The sequence below is a fragment of the Typopeltis vanoorti genome, chromosome 16 (genome assembly GCF_054136105.1).
Source record: "Typopeltis vanoorti isolate ZY-2024b chromosome 16, IOZ_Tvanoo_1.0, whole genome shotgun sequence".
In the NCBI taxonomy this organism is placed as follows: Eukaryota; Metazoa; Arthropoda; class Arachnida; order Uropygi; family Thelyphonidae; genus Typopeltis; species Typopeltis vanoorti.
The window spans coordinates 102,586,703-102,604,557 of NC_143564.1; the positions used below are offsets into that span (position 1 = coordinate 102,586,703).

The following is a 17,855-nucleotide window of genomic DNA, read 5'->3' on the forward strand; positions in this document are numbered from 1 at the left end:
TATCAACCAATTTCTGCAACTCCACAAATCTTCAACCTGTTCTCATAAGGTTCATTCCATAGGTCTATGGAATGAACCTATAGACCTATCATCTTGGTCACTCGCCCCTGGATCCTCTCCACCTCCTCCCCATCAAGAAGAAACCCTGGCACCCAGATCTGAGCACAGTAGTCAAGATGGGGTCTTATCAAGGCTCAATACAGAGGAACAATAACTTGCTTGTCTCTGCTCGTCAAAGTATTCTTCAGTAACCAAGTGATTTGATGAGCTGATTTAGCCACTTTTGCAATGTGCCCTCTAAACTTCAACTCCCTATCCACCAACACTCCCAAATCCCTGGCCTCATAAATCTCCTGGAGTACAGTTCCACCAATGTGGTATACTGATGCTAATCTTTTCACCCCAAAATGCATAACTTACACTTTGCCACATTAAATTGACATCCATTCTCCTTAGCCCAGTCCTCCAATCTATCCAAATCATCCTGCAAAATTTTGATATCATGTGCATTCACTAATGGTCTACCCAACTTTGCATCATCAGCAAGCAAATGAACAGTTCCTCTCAGATTCTTTCCTATATCATTAATGAACAAATTAAATAGTAGTGGTCCAAGAACAGAACCCTGTGGCACACCACTAGTCACAGGCCATCTTTTGGACTCTACTCCTATCCATCCCCGTATGCTGCAGTTTACTGATTAGAATTCCATGTGGTATCCTGTCAAAGGCCTTAGCAAGGGTCCAGCAGTATCATTGTAAACCCATTCTAGATATCATTTGAACCCACATTTCCAGCCAAAGGTTTTCGTCGATACAAACTAAGTTACAGATGCTCTTGTGATGAACATATTCAACTGTGTGTATATAGATATATGTTCATCACAAGCGCCTCTGAAGCTCAGTTGATGTCATGGTCTTGTCATTGTAACAAACTTACAGGAATCACAGGAGTACAGGCAAATCCCAATTTACAAACATAATGAGTTCCATGAAATGTGTTTGCAAATTGAATATTCATAAGTTGAATATTCAATATTTCATGTCATTTATTTTTCTCATAAGATATGTTAAACCTATTAATTTATCAGTGAGCTGTAGGCATCATAAAATGTTCAAAGTGTTGGGAGTTCTGTGTTTATTAAATGAATTGGGGTCATATAGCCTGTGCTGTGTTTTATAAGTACAAATTTTGCATATCTTGAAAGTTCGTAAGGAGAAGATAATGTATAGTTTGCTCTATGAATTTTCTATGTGGCTTCTGGTTCAGAATTTTTTACTAATCTGTTACAGAGAATAAGTTTGTTAGATGATGTTTTGCTATAGTCAGAGTTAACTGTATTTGTGTGTTTTTGTAACTTTGTATATCTATTCTTTGTACATGTACACCCTCACCAAAAGTTATAGGCATTAGTGAGACCTGGCTAACAGCAGATGATATAGTTACAGGGATTGAATGTGAAGGGTTTAGTATTTTCAGGAAGATAGAGAAGATAGGATGGGGGAGGAGTACTGCTGATGATAGCAGATGAATTGCAACCAAAAAGAATAGGAGACAGGTTGAAGGGTGGCTGTTCATTTTGAAGCAATCTAGTGTGAGATTAAGGCCAGTAAGATAAAATATACAGTTGGTTGTTGCTATGGGCCAGGGAGTTCCACAAATGATCTGGAAGACATGCATTGCCAAATTAGTACAATCGAGTGATTATCATGGGAGTGATTATCGAGTGAAATTAGTACAGATCGAGTGATTATCATGGAAGACTTCAACTATGGAGATATAGACTGGAAGGAAGAAAGATCACATGGTTGAAGGAAATAAAATTTATACACCTGCTGAGAGATAATTACTTCAAACAGCATGAGATGGAGGGTACTAGGGGTGGGAGATTATTGGACCTGGTCACCATGCAATCTTGACTTGGGAGACCGTAAAACATGAGGAATATTCTATCAAGAAGGGGTATTTGTGGAACTACAAGGCAGGCGATTATGACATGCTTAGGAAGAAGCTTAAATCTGTACCATGGCATAAAACACTGCAGGGTAAGGATATTAGTAGTGCATGGGATATAGATAAGGATCATCTAGAGAAAGCAGTATTAAATTGTATATCTAGGGTAAGGAGGGTTAATTGGGTAGGAGTTAGATGGATGAGTAATATCACTTAGCATGAGCTGCAGAAGAAAAAAATACTGTGGAGGGTATATAAAGAGAAAGGTGACCAGCAAACTCATGAACAGTACAAGGTTCAGGCAAGAAAGGTGACCAGCATGGCAAGGAAGGCAAAATCAGATTATGAGAAGAATCAAGTGGAGCAAGGAAATTCCAAAGAGTTCTTTCGTTATGTGGCAAGTAAGAGGAAGAATGTTGAAAGTTTATTTTTCACTTGGTCAGACTATAATAAATTTAGTTTAATCTTTTATCCAAGTGTGTGCAAACAAAGTTTGCGCCTGAAAGTATCTTCAGGACTGGGGTAAAGTGGTACAACACCGGGCGACTCCTTGCAAAGGTGGAGCAAGATACCAACACTCCTCCTATCTCAGTATCTCCCATAATGCAAAACACATCTCCTTGCGGATATGTATAATGTTATGCATTAAGGGAAGGGCCACTACCCAGACTAGTTTCGACCTTTATTGAGGTCTCTTCAGTGGGAGCCAGGCCCAAGTGCACACACTTGGATAAAGGATTAAACTAAATTTATTATAGTCTGACCGAGTGAAAAATAAACTTTCAACATCTTTCTCTAATCCAGAGTAATTTAATAAAAAGGTGGCACACCATGTGGCAGCTCCTATAGGAGGAGATGACCTTGCTAATGCTTCTGCCTTGGTATCTCCACTTGGGCCTGGCTCCCACTGAAGAGACCTCAATAAAGGTCGAAACTAGTCTGGGTAGTGGCCCTTCCCTTAATGCATAGCATTATACATATCCGCAAGGAGATGTGTTCTGCATTATGGGAGATACTGAGATAGGAGTGTTAGTAGCTTGCTCCACCTTTGCAAGGAGTCGCCCGGTGTTGTACCACTTTACCCCAGTCCTGAAGATACTTTCAGGCGCAAACTTTGTTTGCGCACACTTGGATAAAGGATTAAACTAAATTTATTATAAGAAGAATGACTATTGATGATGGCCATGAGGAGACAAGCAGATAAAATAGTTAAGTTATTAAGTGACCACTTTGCAAGGATATATCATCCTAGTGAGGTTACTGCTTTTACTAATGTGACAGACACTAATGTGGGGAATGGAGGTGGATGAATTAGAAGTTCTTAGGATATTGCAGAATTTCAATGTAAATACAGCTGTGGGATTAGATGGGATATCAGCTATAGTTTTGCGAGAATGTGCAAGGGAGCCGACAATGTCTTTGACTAGGCTGTTTAATTTAAGTCTCAGCTCTTGTAGAGTTCCAAGGGAGTAGCAAGAAGGCAAAATAATTCCTTTCCATAAGGGCAGTTCTAAGACTACAGTAGCAAATTATAGACCAAACAGTATTTCAGGCATGGTGGTAAAAGTACTAGAAAAATTGGTAAAAAAAGAGAATCCAATAATGGATACATAAAAATATGATACTCTATGAGGGTCAACATGGCTTTGTGAAGGGTCGACCATGCCTTAGTAATTTACTAACTTTTTACAATAGAGTAACAGCTGAGAAAAGATTTGAATATAGCTGGCTACTATATAACATCCATAATCATTGAAAAAAAAAGGGATGTTTTGCCTTGGAACTCTAAATGATGAAGTCATTTATTGATTGATCCCATTTCATCTGCACTTGCATGTTAGACTTGATGATCATTGCCAAGAGTAATGTAACTCATTTTTTAAACCTGATTATTGCTCTGATAGGGCATTTAATCATGTTTGCATAGTGTATTATGGCTGTTGAAAAACCAAGTTTCTGAGACGGTAAACCCTTCCACCTCTATGTGAGATGGTTAACTTTCAGTTGAAAAGCCTTAATAAAGGTTCTTCATGTCCTAGATGAATTTGGACCTAGGTCTTTCCAACTAAATGGTATTGTCAAAACTGACTGAGCTATGGAGGCTCTGTGTCCAGAATGATAAACCTTGAAATTTTATTGTCAGTCAGTTGAAAATTTTGTTATAACTAACCTACTTAGAAAGATCAGTTTCTATTTTGAACTCAGTATTGTTAGTATCCCATATCTTTTATTAGGCTAATCATAGCTGAAGATGACAATAATGGTATATCATTGAAATATCAACTGATATATATAAGCTTGATGAAAATTATATCAGTTCTACTGTATTGTAAATTCTACTAAAATGTGACACCTATGCATACTACACATACAGAAGGGGGAAAAAAGTGTTTTTTAAAAATATGAATGAGTAAGTGTCATTAAAAATAATATAAGTGATCATGTATAGAATACCAGAATAATATTGTAATACTTTTAATATTTAATGTTTTTTTTTTTTAGTTCAATTCCTCCTGAAAACAAAGGATACAAATTGTTAAAGAAGATGGGCTGGACAGAAGGACAGCAGTTAGGTAGAACACAAATTGGAATTACAGAACCTGTAAGTTGCTTTTCATTTAATATTTCATCATACTGTGTTTATTAATTTCTCTAATAATAGAAAGATTAATAAACATAACATAATGTTCTAGATGTTAATTCTTTCTCTTTTATTTATTTATTGATGGTATGTTTTGATGAGTGAATTTGCTGTACCAGTGAGTGCTTACTATTAAGAATTATCTTAATATTACATTCCTATTATTTAATATTATTACCCAAGGTTTCCTTTCCAGTGTATTACATACTTTTCTTACATGCGTGAGTATTAAATGTGTATTATTATTATTAATATTATTTTGGGCAACTCCAAGGAGTCGACAGACTCATCGAGCTAGGCCCTAACATCATGTCAAGAACAACTATTCCACATTCACACAGTATCTATTATACCTCGCCTTGAACTCATTCACGGTCATAGCACCCACAACAGACTCTGGCAGCTTATTCCACTCATTCACCACTCTCCAAGTAAAAAACCTGGCTCTAACACCCCTGCTAACCACATTCTTGCCCAGCTTCCATGTATGGGCCCCTAGTTCTCCCACCACCAGTCCTATTCTCAAAAATATCTTCTAGATTAATCTTATAGAAACCCTTATCATTTAAATTGAATGTCTATTTAAATATATATTGAATTTAAATAGACATTCAATTTAAATTCAATATATAATTGAATTGTATATTGAATTTAAATATACAATTCAATTGTATTGAATTGTATATTTAAATTCATCAATATACAATTGAATGTATTCATTCAATTGTATATTGATGTAAATTGAATGTCTCAATCATATCACCCCTTTTCCACCTATCAACCAATTTTTGCAACCCACAAATCTTCAACCTGTTCTCATAAGGTTCATTCCACAGACCTGCTATCACCTTGGTCACTCGTCTCTGGATCCTCTCCACCTCCTTCCCATCAAGAAGAAACCCTGGTGCCCATATCTGGGCACAGTAGTCTAGATGGGGTCTTATCAAGGCTCGATACAGAGGAACAATAACTTGTTTGTCTCTGCTTGTTAAAGTATTTTTCAGATATTAACACATTAGTGCCATCATGTAGACAAGTTGTTAAGAAGAGAGAAGGAACCTACTACTGACTGCTCTTGCACAGCTGTAGTTGTAGTCCTTGGGTAATATGTCATAAAAAAAGCTATTACAGAAGAAGACAGAGTGAAATCTAAGGATAAAAATTTGGTTTGGTGGGTTCTCGAAATTGGACTGGAAATGGACATTGACCAGCTTCTTTTTACAGGCTTTGAGAGAGAGAGTGGAAGAATGATGGTGGTCAGTTCAGAAAAACCAATGTCTATCTATAAAAAAGGAATATGATAAAAACAAAACATCTGTATGGAAGTGGTTGGAGTGATTGTAAAAGAGTAGACTCATCTGTTAACCATCACATATTAAAAAAAAAAATCTAAAAAAAAAAAGCCTGATTTGCTAATTTTTGCTCATACTGCCATTTTGCTGTCCTTGCAGCTGAGTCACTTTCCTGGCCTGCTTTTTATACTCATGCAACTTACTGTTACCGTTATTCATGTTATGCTGACTCCACAATACCTTCTTCTCTTCCAGATTTCATGCTTAATTCCTCTGTTCGTCTATTTGAAAACTACTTTATTCAACCTTTTGACCTGCAGAATATATTTGTACATTAATGTTACTAAATACCTCTTAGTCATTTCTCAAGCACAAGCAACATTTATCTTCTTCCCATTTAACTCCTCATTCTATGCTATAGCTTCAAGCTGTCTTCTAAGCTTTTCATAATCACTGGTATTGTAGTTCCATATATATCCTTTCCTCACAGAAGTCACTATATGACTGGCCACTTCCATGGTTGCTTTCTCCAGCTGAGGGGAAATGTGACACCCCATCACAACACATCCTCTGATGAAATGATAAAGTTTAATACTCTTAATCCTTGCATGCCCTCCCTTACATGCTGCCCTATAATAGTTGTCTCTCAAGAACTCAAGAAATTCACATTCCTTAAGTTACCTAAGTGATAGCTTTTGGGTTTTGGTTCCTTACCCAAAACTATCTTTATATTCCTATCTGTATTATCATAATGATCACCTTCCCTTGTTCACCAACCCAAGTTGCATAGGCATTTCTTTATCACTATTCTCCACCCCTGGCCTATAGCACCTGACTAAATATTTCTTCCTGTCAATCTCACACCTCAAACCATACTGACTCAAAACCATTGCCCCTATTTCCCTCTTGCATCTTCATTTTGTTTGGACATAATTCTACTGTTATCATCAGCAGCACTCCTCCTCTCTCTTCTTGTCCTTTCTGTCTTCAGGAAAAACATTATACCCCTCCATTTCTATTCCCATCAGGATATCATTCTTATCTAACCATTCTTTAGTTATTCCAAATTTTGGGGCATTTAAACTCTATTAGCAAAACCATTTCATCTCCTTTATTTCTGATGCTCCTCCATCCATCTGTTCACTGAACATCGTAAAATGCTATATGGTCACTCCATTCCTTGGTGATGTGCCACACCAATCCTCACTAGGTAGTTCTGTTGTATGCTTTTCTGGAGGCTTCAACTCTCTGAAGATCAGTCACTCCAGACACACCATCCATCCATCTCACTGAGGGTCTGCCTTCCCCTTTTTTTACAGGAACTTTACTTTCTATTACTGATCTAAGAAGTGCTCCATCCATCTTTTCAATGTGTCCAAAGTATTTCAGCTTTCTTCTGTCAATATCTTTAAAGTGTCTTAAAGTTCTTCCAGTCCTTTCTAGTACTCATCCATTTGACTGCCTTTCAGTATATGATATTCTCAGCTACCTTCTGTAACATCACATCTCAAAAGTGACTATCCTTTTCCTATCAGACTTCTTTAGGTTCCAAGTCTCACATCCATAGACACTGTCGGAAAAACAGCTGCATCCAGAATCCTCTACTTTTTTCCTGTGGAGATAGATTCATCCTTCCAGAATTTAGACAGGTTTTTGACTATTGTTTTAGCTAATCTTAATCTTCTTCTGATCAGCAATTCTTCACATAATAATGGATCCCAGGACTCAAACTTGCTGACTTCCTCAATTCTTTCTCTGTTAAGATAAACTTGTTTCTCAGGAGCTTTCCTGGTTAATTTCTTTGCGAGCCAATCTTTGTCTTGCTAGGATTGAGTTGATATCCTCTCTTCTTACTGATATCAACTTTGTCAAGAATTTGTGGCACTTCATTATTACTACAAAGGAGTACTGTATCATCAACGTACCTCAGATTACTTATTCATTCTACCACCTATCATAATACTGGGATTAAGTTCATCTAATGCTACATGTATTAGGTCCTCAGCATAGATGCTGAACAGGTGAGGAGAAATTTGGCAGCCTTTCTGACCTGAAGCCAATTGGGTTAATTCAACACCTGTTCTTACCATGGTTTCTTGTTCACTGTACAATTTAGTTATTAACCTAAAAATAATGGGGAAAACCCATTATTTTCATTAACTCCATCAATCAAAAGTTTTGGAGTAGTCTATGATGCATATTATTCATGATTAATAACAAAGTTAAAAACAGAGGAAAACTCATTGCTGCTTATTTATTTGTACAATTTTCTCCTAAGGTTCATATGCATCTTCAACAGAATTACAGAATGGCAATCAAATAATGACAGAAAATTCTAAAAGCAGCATCTTAGTAGCTAATGTAAGAAAACGAAAATGGTCAATAATTTCTTAAGTAAAAAATAAATAAATAAATAAATAAAAATAAAAGGGAAAAAAATAAAAAAATTACAAAATAAAAAACTTAAAAGATTATAAAATTAAAATAATAATAATAATAAATAAATAAATATAAAGTTAGGAAAGATTATCAGATTTAAAGAGTATTGTTTCCCATAAAGGGGATAGACATACACCATAAAGTCTGTTTAAGTTAAAAAAAAAAAAAAAAACAGTGTTCCAGGGAACTGATTTTTTTTTTTTTAGTGTGAATGGCATGCTCAGCAAGTCTAGACTACCCAGGCTCATGCTATTTAATATATAACTTATGTTCTTCAAGAGTAATAAAAGCAGATCTTCCAGTTTGTCTGAAATAATATAAGCCACATGAACAAGGCATCTGTCTGTCTTCTGTGGTTAGAAGAAATTGGAGGAATGGTAGCAACCAATTCAAAAGCACAGCTCTGAAGCAGAGCTGATATGATAAAGTGACTGAAGGAGTCTGTGAGGGAAGGGTCAGCTATTAAGCAGATTGCTCTCCTCTTAATATCATCAAAAATTCTTAGAGAGGTCTTGGATGCTCCATCCCAAATGTGGGAACAGTACTTCAAAGTTGGTCAGATCTGAGACTTATAGAGTGCTAAGAGTTGAGAGGAAGAGAAGTAATGTTTAGAATGGAAAAGAACACCAAGGTTTTTAGAGGTTAAGGAGGCTATGTGAGTAATATGTTTATACCAGGATAAACTGGATGCGACAGTCAACCCAAGAAGAGAAAGTTGATATTGAAAGAAAACTGGAACATTATCAAAAAATGAGATGAGATGAGGTAGGATTTTTCTTGCAGATAATAAGGCAGGCTTGAGTTTTTTGGGCATTGAAATTTAGTAAGTTGTCTTCATCCATTTGAAGATGCTGTGGAGGTCAGTATTCAAGTCACTGGTTATAAAAGATCATGAGCCATCTAACATTAGGGTACTGCAGGGTTGATCGAATGAGAAAGAATGAAGAGTACTGTCATCAGTACTCTGATTTGTAATCAGTGAAAGTACATACGATTTGAAGTCAGAGAAAGGAGGTCACTGATATATATAGGAGAAAGAATGTGGGCAAGAACACAGAATCCTGAGGCACTCCAGCATTGATTGGGAAATTTGATGTGAGGAAGCTGGTAATCCAATCACAAAGTGTAGATGGGAGGATAAAATGGCAGTTTGTTTAGGAGTCCTCAGTTCCAGACACAATCAAATTCCTTAGAAATATTGAGAATGCTAAGATGAATTTCTCCAAATATTTCCATGGCCTGAGTCCCAAGGTAGGTGAGATCCCTCCAGGCCCAACCTGACAGGGTATGTGGCAGCAGGATTATCAGTATTTTAAAAATATGTGCAGTGTTTTTAAAATGTTCACATAAGGGATAGGAATGAGAGTTATTTCTCCTGGATTAGAAGAGACAAAGATTCCATGACATTTATGGAATCATCACTGTATCATCTCTTATACAGTATTCTTTTCCTCCATTTCTTAGCTTTTTTAATAATCTTCAGAACATTTTACCACCTTCTTGATATTTATCCTCCGTATACTTTTACAGTTTTTCTGCATTTTCAGTATTCTTTCCATCTATATTCCCTATGTTGGTAGTTTCTGTCTTCAATTCTTCTCCTGATGTTATTATGTTTGTTCTAGTAGCCGATGTATTGATGAGATGAATGTTGAAGAACTTGGTTGGCCTGCACAGAGCCTTGATCTCAATGCTATTGAACACCTGTGGGTTGAATTGGAATGTTGATTGCAATCCAGGACAAATCGATGGACATTAGTGAGTGACCTTACTCTGGAAGAATGGAAGGGAATTACTGTAGCAATGCATCAAAATCTAGTGGAAAGCTTCTCAGAAGATTGAAGGCTATTGTAGCAGTAAAGGGTGGACCAAACATCATATTAATAACTTTCATATTAGAGTGAGAATTAGGATGTGCAGGCTCTGGACATTTTTGATCAGATAGAGTATTTCAGCTCTTTAGGCAAATATTTAGTCAAGATGATAAATTAAATTTAAAAAAATATAAGAATAAGCAAAGCTGTATTTATTCAACTGGTTCCCCAGTTGAGTATATTTATATGGAAGAAGAGTGAAATTAGCCAGAAGATTAAACTAGCAGTATACGAGATAGTCATCAAACCAGTTTTAACCTATGGACTTTATGAACAAATTTTTCACCTGAGTTTCTTGGGAATGAAGAAGTGATGGAGAGGATCCAAAGGTGAGTAGTCAAGATCATTAGAGGTCTGTAGACTGGACACTCCATGTAGGAATAAATTGAATGCTTTTAGGTTACAAAGATTAGTTGATATGTTGAAAAGAGGAGATATGGTAGAAACATCTAAGTTACTGAAGTAAGTTTATAGGATTAATGCAGAAAAATTTTTTCAGTAGATGACTATGATGAGATGAGAAAGAACAAGAGATCATCCTTGGATATTGCATTAGAAGTGTGGTTAATCAAGGCATGATGAGTGATTTTTTTCCCCCTTCTTGGAGAGTGGGGAATGAGTGTAATGATTTTCCAGAATGAATTTGAGAATTCTGAGAAAAATTTGAATGAGTAGATGGCATCAGTGCAGAATCGCATTAAAATTATTAAGAAAGGAACTTGCCCTCATTAGCATTCAGGAATGTGTGAGCAGAGCTCATTTAACATGATAGAAGAAGAAAGGGTAGAAAAACAGGTGTTTGATTCATGAATGGTAGGAAAATGGCCCAAAAGATGACCTACATATGGGTGGACTGATGCAGTTATTAGTATCTTAGAAGACCAAAATACAAGATTAGATAATATTGGCGACATGACAAATTGTTGATAAGAAGCTTGTAATAATAAAAGCGTAATTATGTAGCACTATTATAGTATCCTGTACACCCACTTGAGAGCACATATCAGGGTGATGGTGATAAAATGAACTTAATCAACAGTGTGATCTCTGTAAACTCTGACATCATTTCTTAATTTTTCAGTTTATTATTTGCATTGTATTTTATAGCGTATAAAATATATTTCATAATAATAGTTTATTACTGGGGTACTGATCTGCAGATGATACACAATAACCCTACAATCAATCCTTCTTTCTTGAGATTTTTCCACCAAAGAAGCTGATGCATTTTTAGCGTATTCCCACTTAAAGGATACCTTCCTAGATGGAATAAATGTCAATTAGACATGTTGGATGGTAGATGACAGTGAAACAGCACTGCTTATTTTTGTGACTGATCTTTATAATCTGAAAGTAGAGTAACATGTGTTTGTATATAACTTTGTTTTTAAATTTCACAAAATGACTAGAGCATATAGATTATTCCAAATAATCTATATTTAATCTATAATGAATTGTTTAGTCAAAACAGAAGATTCTCAGTAGAAAGTATCCTCATTCTGGATGACAATTAACATTAAGAAGCAACAAAGCTATGTACAGTTCAGTTTGAACCAATGAACAATTAATCTACCCAAGATAGCAGAAGAGGGTAGAAATGTCACATGTTTGCACAACTTAAGTTTAATGGAAAATCTGAATGTGAACAGATCTCAGCAGAGTTCAACAAAAGCACTTTTAAACTTCCAAGAAAACAGATCCCCATAATCCAGGAGTTTTTCCATATCTTGCTGTTTCTGTTATCAGAAAGAGCAAAATATGGACATTCATTACATTTCATTCTTTTACATTCCTCTCTTCTTATTTTGATATTTTTAATTCATTCCATTCTTGCTTTTGTCAACTTCTGCTATGTCGCTCATTTGTAGTTTTTGAGCTAATTGTTCTTGTTTTGACTGCATGTTTTGCTATTTGTCTTATTGTTTTATATTTTTCTATCTATATTTACATAAAGAATCAAGTTTGAAGCAAATATTCATCTTCTAGGTTATGTGGCTCAAACATTGAGAGTGATTTTTTAAAATTTTTATTTAAAACAGTTTAAAAAAGCACTATCATCCTTTTTAATTATTCAGATTTTTGAGAATTTGTATTTGTATATTCTAGGCTAAGTTATTTTTCTTTTGTTTTATTAATTTGATATTCTTTTAGTTTTTCAGCTTACATCTCATGTTTTTTGGGTATTTACTTTTAGTTTTATTTACTGACATTTTCATATTGTATAAATGAGATATCCTAGATAACATATCTACACCGGAGACTGTATATTTCATTTGTTTGCAATCCTATAGTCTTGAAATACTATGGAAGGACTAAACGTTAGAAAATTTGGATCCTGCTCTAGGACTAAATACGAAACCTTTTAATGCTACTTTGAACCTGTAACCTAAATTTCATCCTTAACTTACAGAGGAATTAAATCACCATTTCTAATTCCTATATTAATTTCTACTACTTTTTGGTAATTTCCATCTGTGTTTAAAATTGTCGGTGTAAATATCATGTATTAATTTTATTGCATTCATTGGCACTTTTCTATTCATCATCATCACAAACCATGGGCTCACTGCTCGTTGATGTCCGATGCCTGCTTCACTATCTTCTTCCACCTTTCTTTGTCCAGTGCACAGTGTCGCAGTTTTTGTACACCCATTCCACACCAGTCTTTTATATCATCTATCCATTCTCTGTATGGTGTGCCTCTTCTGTTTAAACCATCCAAAATACCAAACATAAATGTCTTTATCTTCCAGTCCTCACTCATTCTACAGATGTGTCCAAATAATTGCAGCTTCCATTTTATAATCATCTGCATTAAATTTTGTTTTGGTTGTATCTTCTGATAGAGCTCTTCATCAGTGATTTTCTGTACCCATCCTATTCTTAGTAACAAGTTCTTTCAAATGCCAAAATTCTCTTTCTTGATTCCTTATTTATAACCCATGTTTCAGATCCATACAGTACACTGCTGAAGATGCATGTTTCCAGTACTCTTAGTTTTGTTTGCAGGCTGATCACTTTACTTTTCCAGATGTTATCCATGGCCTTCAGATTTGTTCTTCCCTTTGCAATCCTGATTTTCTTTTTTACAGTCCAAGTCATCTGTCAGTTTACTTCCCACATATGTGAATTGTTCTACATTTTCTATATCAGTTCCATCCACTTGTATCTTTTGTTTAATGTTCTTCTCACTAAATACCATTGTCTTTGTTTTTTCCAAGTTCATAATAAGTCCAAATCTCTTCCCTTCCTCATTTAACAGTTTCAGTGTTTTTTGTAGTTCTCTTTCGTCTTCTTCAATAATAACAATGTCATCTGCAAATATTAGTGTTAATTCTCATTCCATGTACAGATATTCCTTTTGCATCTTCCTTCAGTTTGTCCATTGCTCTTTCTAAATGTGTGATGAAAATGCTTGGTGATATTGGGTCTCCCTGTCTAGTACTTCTGCTTGTTTTAAACCATTTCCCCAAATCATCACCTATTCTAACTGCTGCAACTGCATTCTGATAAACATCTTTTAAACCATCTTACCGGCCATTATGGATCAAATACGCATCCTCATATGCTTCGTATTCATCATATATTTCAATGTAATATTACAATTTTTATATGTACTTCGCATCCATGATAACCTGGACGTATATATACGTCTTGGCCGGTAGCGTGGTTAATATAGCTATTCGTTTTTTTATCAATTGCATAGGATTCCAAAACTGCTAATGTTACTTTCTGGTCAATACTGTCAAATGCTTTCTAAAAATCAACAAAGCAAGTATATATGTTTTTGTTTTTTCTCCTAGCTTTCTCTGCTATTAACTTCATTGTCAAAATAAATCTGTTGAATTGTAGTTTTATCCTTCCTAAATCCTGCTTGCTCATCTGCAAGGTATTCTTCCAATTGTGTTCTCAATCTTTCTGTCAATATGATCATCAGCACTTTACCAAGGTGACTTATCAAGACAATTGTTCTATAAATACTTTTGTATTGCTTGACATTATTAAAACCATGGTGCAATTAAACATGACCAATGTTTTCCTCTCTGTTGTCAATTTTAAAATATTGCATCTGTGCAGGATTTATTTTGTCTACATTAACTTTTCACATAATTGAATGTTTTTGTTTTCTTTTGAATAATTTTTATTTTAATGATATTTAACAAATCTATCCTACTTTAGTTTGCTGATTTTCTTTGTTCACTTTCTTAAATATAAATATATTTTCTTTTTTTTCCATCAGCATATTTTCATATTCTATAATTTTATTCAGAAATATGGCCTCTCTCTCTAAGTATTATTCCATATTTTAATCATTCATTTGAGATACTTTTTCACATGATTTTGTATTCTATAACTTCCTTGAAATCCCATCTCTAATTTTTGAGTCTCCTCCCTCCCAGTGTTGTGATCAGTAATTGATTAGTCCATGGAAAAAATAATTTTGTTCCTTTTCTTGTGAATATGAATTCTTAAAATATTTAATCCATTCTTTTTCTTGCTCTTGTATCTAATTTTACATATTCATTTCTTGTGATTTTGAATCATTCTCCATGTTTTTGTTCTTCAGAGAAATTTGTCTATGTTTGGTTTGAAATAGCTTTCCCCAAAATTCTTCCTAATTTTTAAATTAAGTTAATTTCTAATTATTTTGTTTCACTTACTCATCTGTTGTCATAGATTTATATCCTGAATAGGCTTTTTTTTTTGTATTTTAGCTAATCATTTCATGTCTTAATTAAACCACACTGTCCATCTTCTTTTATAAATTTTCTTATTCCTAAGACTCCAGTAGTCCACGTCAGTAATGTTAAATATTCAGGTATTAATGCTATTGTTTTCCTGGGTTAATTTATTTTCATATAATCTGGAATCTTAATGAAAATTTTCTAATATCTTATCACTACCAGTAATATGAATCAAGTGTTCTTAACCTCAAATATGGTTTGAGGTTAAGATGTTGACAATGCATATCGCTTTTAGCATGTAATTTGTTATTCAGTATTTATTATTGTTATCACATCATAATCATAACACTTTAAATACAGATTTAGATCTTATGATCTGTTCTGGTTTCATGTTTAATCTAATAGTCTCTTTTGAGGTCTACCCAGCCTTCTCATTTCACTTGCCTTCATATACCCTTAGGGGATGTACATGATATTATGATAGTACTATATGAAAAAGTTACATCATTACTAACTTTCTGTTGATTCTCCAAAAAAAACTTCCTAATTTTCCTCCAAATTAACCTGTTATCTGTCAACATTCCAATATTCTCAGATCATATATTTCTCTCTTCTAAGGCATCTGTTACTGTATCAATCTCTAGATTGGTCTTCTTCCGGGTCTTTTTCCTGCCATCCTGGCAAAGAACACTTGCTTTTCTAATCTTTCCTCTTCCATTCTATTTAAGTGACCATACGATGTTAAATCAACTCTGCTCATACATTCTTGAATGCTAACAATGTTAAATTCTTTCTTAATATCCTCATTTTTAATACCGTATTTACTTGAATGCAACTTGCCCTCGATATATCTTGCACCCCTGATTTTACTTTATGAAAAAAGAAATTAAAAAAGTTTTGCATATACCTCTCACACAAAAAAAAAAGTTTAACAGTTTAAGAAATAGATAGTGAATATTATCATGGCAGTTTCGGATATTTTGGAATTTGGTTGAAGAGAATCAGCATTTAACTCAATAATTGTCAGCTTTAAGATTCCTAGGATAAAGTGATGGTTTTTCATCGCTATGTGATTCAACTTAGGAAGAACAATAATTATGTATTATCACAAATAGCCAATACCATCAAACACACCCATAAATTTCGACATGCTGCACCAAACAACAGAAAATGGTGGGAAAAAAAAGTGTGATAATGCACACAACTGAAGTGAAAAATCGCAATGCACAATCATGCTCTCAGTTACTGCAGATGGAAGAAAATCACCACCTTATGTAATATTCAAAAGGAAAACAATATTAAAATGGGAAATTTTCCCCTGGAATTCATGTAAGAGTTCAAGATTGGATTAGAACAGTTTGGGACAAATGGCCAGGGGCTTATTTCGACGCCTGGCTCTCCTCATGTGGGATAGTTTCCAGAGACCCTTAGGACCTGAATTAGCAAATTCAGGTGCTAAGGTTAACAAACTATTCAAGGACTATGTATGAAAATTCTACAGAGTGGATGCTGTTGGTGGCTATGACCTGATTCTGGCAGGAAGATTAACAGACAATCATTAGAACTGTTGCGCAACTGGATTTTGAGAGCTTGGGACATGATTTCACCAGAAATCATTGGCAAGAGTATTTTAAAAAAAGCTAGCAATGGTTAAATAACATTGATAATTAAAATTTATTATTATTATTATTATTATTATGTCACACCTTCAGGGAGTCCAAGACTCATCGAGAGAGGGCACCTACTCTACAACTCTCTGTCTCCACCACTCAAATCCACCAACGCCATTTACCGTCCTCCACCACCACTAGTATTTTCACAAACAATCACAAACATCCATGCCCATGGCAGGATTCGAACCCGCAGCCTTTTGGCTGGAAAGTGGATACGCTAACCACTCGGCCAACCAGACCATTTAAATGCATTCATGAACATGCGCGGTATACATTTGAAAGGTATGAGAGGCAAATCAAATATAATAACAAAACTAAGGTAGAAGTATTACTTAATATTTATTGACCATTACACTATTTAAATCCAAAAAATTCTTCATCAGACTAAATATTGAAAGAATCAGTTGCATGAAAAATTTCGTTTGGTATTTCTTCAGCTTCATAATCATTGTCACCATTCCCTTGTGCTTTAATGAAACCATTTCTAAGACAGTTTTCACTTATATCTCATCGCGCAGCGATTTTTTCACTGTAATTTTTGGGAAAAAAGTGCGAGTTATATTCGAGTAAATATAGTATGATACTGCCAGTCTGATCAAAATTTTTATTTCTAACCCAGCTCTGATCCAAAAGTCAAAATTGGTGGTTTGATCACTGTCTTGTATACAGCTAGTTTAGTGTTTTGACTAATCTCTCTTATACCATATAAATTTACTCAGTTGACATCCTGCCATACCACTTTTTCTAATTTCTGCTGTCTATTTCCAAATTTAATTAATTTGCCATCTTCACAAAAAATTGTGCCTAAATAGCTAAATGTTTTACTTGTTCTGTAGGTTCTCCATTCAGAATGCAGTTTATATTTTATATATTTCTGCCTGTTTTCATTGTCTTTGTCTTTTTACTGCTGATTTTCATACCAAATGTATCACAGCAGTTATTCAATTTAGTCAGGGAAGCCTGCAGAATTGTACTAGATTTATTTAGAAGTATAACATCATCTGCATAAAGTAAAGAGTTGAGATTAATATCTCCAATTTTGATGTCAGGTTTAATACCACTTTCCTTCATAAGGTGATCCATATAGATGATGAACAACAGTGGAGATAAAGTACACCTTTGTCTCACACCTGATTTAACAACCATCTTCTGGTAACTTCTTCAATTCTAACTGCTGATGTATACCTCAAATAAAAAAAGTACTACTTGATATATTGTTCCATTTACACCATATAACTGAAGCAGTTTGAACAGCCTTCCTCTTTGCATCTTGTCATGTATTTTCCAGATATGCACAA

General features: G+C 34.7%; 1 protein-coding gene across 2 annotated transcripts in view; it reads left to right on the plus strand.

Moving 5' to 3' along the window:
• The window catches only part of LOC150098226 (angiogenic factor with G patch and FHA domains 1-like), a 287,180-nt gene that overhangs the window by 213,606 nt on the left and 55,719 nt on the right, over positions 1-17,855 (plus strand). For both annotated transcript variants that reach the window (XM_090406375.1, XM_090406374.1), the window contains exon 12: positions 4,456-4,555. In XM_090406375.1, coding sequence (XP_090262501.1) covers positions 4,456-4,555 — 100 coding nt within the window. The remainder of the gene's footprint in view (positions 1-4,455; positions 4,556-17,855) is intronic.